General features: G+C 60.2%; 1 protein-coding gene across 1 annotated transcript in view; it reads left to right on the forward strand.

The window, feature by feature from the left end:
• The first annotated feature begins 2463 nt into the window (after positions 1-2463).
• LOC139276338 (diamine acetyltransferase 1-like) overlaps positions 2464-3619 on the forward strand; it is a 16944-nt gene continuing 15788 nt past the window's right edge. The window contains exon 1 of the mRNA XM_070894172.1: positions 2464-2735. Within this exon, the coding sequence (XP_070750273.1) occupies positions 2670-2735 (66 nt within the window). The 5' untranslated portion in view covers positions 2464-2669. The remainder of the gene's footprint in view (positions 2736-3619) is intronic.

Genomic DNA, 3619 nt, shown 5'->3' on the forward strand with positions numbered 1-3619 from the left:
TGCAGAGAGGATGTTGTTTCCACTCATGTGGGAATTTAGAACTGGGGGCATAGTTTAAGAATAAGGGGTCGCCCATTTAGAACTGAGATGAGGAGGAATTTCTTCTCTCAGAGGGTCATAAATCTGTGGAATTCTCTGCCCCAGAGAGCTGTGGAGGCTGGGCCATTGAATATATTTAAGGTAGAGATAGACAGATTTTTGAACGATAAGGGAGTGAAGGGTTATGGGGAGCGGGCAGGGAAGTTTCCTCTAATTCTTCTAAACTCTCGATCAGGCCTAACTTGCTCAACCTTTCTTCATAAGTCAACCCTTTCATCTCAGGAATAAACCTAGTGAACCTTCTCTGAAGTGAGTCTATTATCAGCAAGGGCAGCCATGGATGACAAGATCCAACACCGCTTCCAGTGCACCAGCGCAGACTTCGGCCGCCTGAGGATGATAATGTTCGAAGATCAAGCCCTCAAATCTGGCACCAAGCTCATGGTCTACACGGCTGTAGTGATACCCGCCCTCCTGTATGACTCAGAGACATGGACCATGTACAGTAGATACCTCAAATCGCTGGAGAAATACCACCAACGATGCCTCCGCAAGATCCTGCACATCCCCTGGGAGGACAGACGCACCAACGTCAGTGTTCTCGATCAGGCCAATATCCCCAGCATTGAAGCACTGACCACACTCAACCAGCTCCGTTGGGCGGGCCGCATTGTCCGCATGTCAGACACAAGACTCCCAAAACAAGCGCTCGACTCGGAACTCCTACACGGCAAGTGAACCCCAGATGGGCAGAGGCAACGTTTCAAGGACACCCTCAAAAGTCTCCCTGATTAAGTGCAACATCCCCACCGACACCTGGGAGTCCCTGGCCAAAGTGGAGGAATTGCATCCAGGAAGGCGCTGAGCACCTCGAGTCTCGTCGCTGAGAGCATGCAGAAACCAAGCGCAGGCAGCGCAAAGAGCGTGCGGCAAAAAAGATTCCCCACCCACCCTTTCCTCCAACTTTCCCACCTGCGACAGAGACTGTAATTCCCGTAGTGGACTATGCAGTCACCTGAGAATTCACTTTTGGAGTGGAAGCAAGTCTTTCTCGATTTCGAGGGATTGCCTATGATGATGATGATGGGGATCAAAGTGGCAGATGGAATATAATGTGGGGAAATGTGAGGTGATTCACCTTGGTGGGAAGAGTAGAAAAATATATTGTTGTGGGAGGGAGCTGTGAGGGGTGGAGTGGGGGAGGGAGGGAGGTGTGAGTGAAGGGGAGGGATAGTGAGTGAGGGGGAGGGTGGTATGAGTGAGGGGAGTGATAGTGAAGGAGGGGGAGGGAGGTGTGAGTGAGGGGGAGGGATAGTGAAGGAGGGGGAGGGACAGGGAGGGGGAGGGAGGTGTGGGTGAGGGGTGGGGTAGTGAAGGAGGGGGAGGGGCAGTGAGTGAGGGGGAGGGACAGAGGGAGGAGGAGGGGCAGTGAGGAGGAGGGATTGTGAGGGGAGGGACAGTGAGGAGGAGGGACAGTGAGGCAAGGGACAGAGGGAGGAGGAGGGGCAGTGAGGAAGAGGGATTGTGAGGGGAGGGACAGTGAGGAGGAGGTTGGGCAGTGAGGAGGAGGGGCAGTGAGGGGAGGGACAGAGGGAGGAGGAGGGGCAGTGAGGAGGAGGGACAGTGAGGCGAGGGACAGAGGGAGGAGGAGGGGCAGTGAGGAGGAGGGATTGTGAGGGGAGGGACAGAGGGAGGAGGGACTGTGAGGGGAGGGACAGAGGGAGGAGGATGGGCAGTGAGGAGGAGGGACAGTGATGGGAGGGACAGACGGAGGAGGATGGGCAGTGAGGAGGAGGGACAGAGGGAGGAGGAGGGGCAGTGAGGAGGAGGGATTGTCAGGGGAGAAACAGAGGGAGGAGGAGGGGCAGTGAGGAGGAGGAACAGTGTGGGGAGGGACAGAGGGAGGAGGAGGGGCAGTGAGGAGGAGGCACTGTGCGGGGAGGGACAGAGGGAGGAGGATGGGCAGTGAGGAGGAGGGATTGTGAGGGAGGGGCAGAGGGAGGAGGATGGGCAGTGAGGAGGAGGGACAGAGGGAGGAGGATGGGCAGTGAGGAGGAGGGACAGAGGGAGGAGGAGGGGCAGTGAGGAGGAGGGACAGAGGGAGGAGGATGGGCAGTGAGGAGGAGGGACAGAGGGAGGAGGAGGGGCAGTGAGGAGGAGGGACAGAGGGAGGAGGATGGGCAGTGAGGAGGAGGGACAGAGGGAGGAGGATGGGCAGTGAGGAGGAGGGACAGAGGGAGGAGGAGGGGCAGTGAGGAGGAGTGAGGGGGAGGGACAGAGGGAGGAGGAGGGGCAGTGAGGAGGAGGGACAGAGGGAGGAGGAGGGGCAGTGAGGAGGAGGGGAGGGGCAGTGAGGAGGAGGGGAGGAGCAGTGAGGAGGAGTGAGGAGGAGGGACAGAGTGAGGAGGAGGGACAGAGGGAGGAGGAGCCGCGGTATTGAGCAATTCCTGTTTATAAAGCGCAGGGCGAGCGGCGGTGTCTGAAGCCGGAGCGGGAGCGGGAGCCAGGCCCAGCGGCAGGCTCAGGCTCAGGCTGAGGCGGACTCGCGGGACGCGGATGAAGAAAAGCCTGCTCCTTCTCTACAAGTACCGGGGCCTGCACAGAAAGGGAAAGAAGAGCAAGAGGCGAAAATGGCCACGTTCACCGTCCGGCCCGCCGCTCCCCGGGACTGCGCCGACATCCTCCGCCTCATCAAGGTGCCGCTCCGGACCCGACCCCCGACCCCGCTCAGGGCCTCCCCTCACCCGGGTCAGGTTGCTCGGGTTGCCGGGCTGTAACCGCTCCGCTCCTGCCGGAGCAGCTGAAGCTCGGCCTTTCAGCACATCCCAACTGGGCAGTCCCAGAGCCCGCATACAGCCGGCACCAGAGACCGGGAGGGAGGGAGGGAGGGAGGGAGAGAGAGAGAGAGAGAGAGAGATATATATAGACAGACAGACAGACAGACAGACAGACAGGAAGGGAGAGGGAGGGAGGGAGAGAGAGAGAGACCAGCGGGGTGAGGGGCGAAGAAGAGAGACAGAGGGGATAGAGGGGAAGGGAGAGAGAGGGAGGAGAGGAGAAGGGGGAGAGGAGAAGGGGGAGAGGGGAGGGAAGGGAGAGAGGGGAGGCGGGGGGTGGTGGTGGAGAGAGGAGGGGAGGGTGGAGAGAGAGAGAGAGAGAGAGAGGGGGAGGGGAGGGTGGAGAGAGAGAGAGAGAGAGGGGGGGAGGGTGGAGAGAGAGAGAGGGGGGAGGGGAGGGTGGAGAGAGAGAGAGAGAGAGAGGAGGGGAAGGGAGGGTGGAGAGAGAGAGAGGGGGGGAAGGGAGGGTGGAGAGAGAGAGGAGGGGAGGGTGGAGAGAGAGAGAGAGAGAGGGGGGGGAGGGGAGGGTGGAGAGAGAGAGAGGGGGGGAGGGGAGGGTGGAGAGAGAGAGAGGGGGGGAGGGGAGGGTAGAGAGAGAGAGAGAGGGGTGGAGAGAGAGAGAGGAGGGGAGGGTGGAGAGAGAGAGGGGGGGAAGGGAGGGTGGAGAGAGGGGGGGGAGGGGAGGGTGGAGAGAGAGAGAGAGGGGGGGAGGGGAGGGTGGAGAGAGAGAGAGAGAGAGGGGG

The sequence above is a fragment of the Pristiophorus japonicus genome, chromosome 11 (genome assembly GCF_044704955.1).
Source record: "Pristiophorus japonicus isolate sPriJap1 chromosome 11, sPriJap1.hap1, whole genome shotgun sequence".
In the NCBI taxonomy this organism is placed as follows: domain Eukaryota; kingdom Metazoa; phylum Chordata; class Chondrichthyes; family Pristiophoridae; genus Pristiophorus; species Pristiophorus japonicus.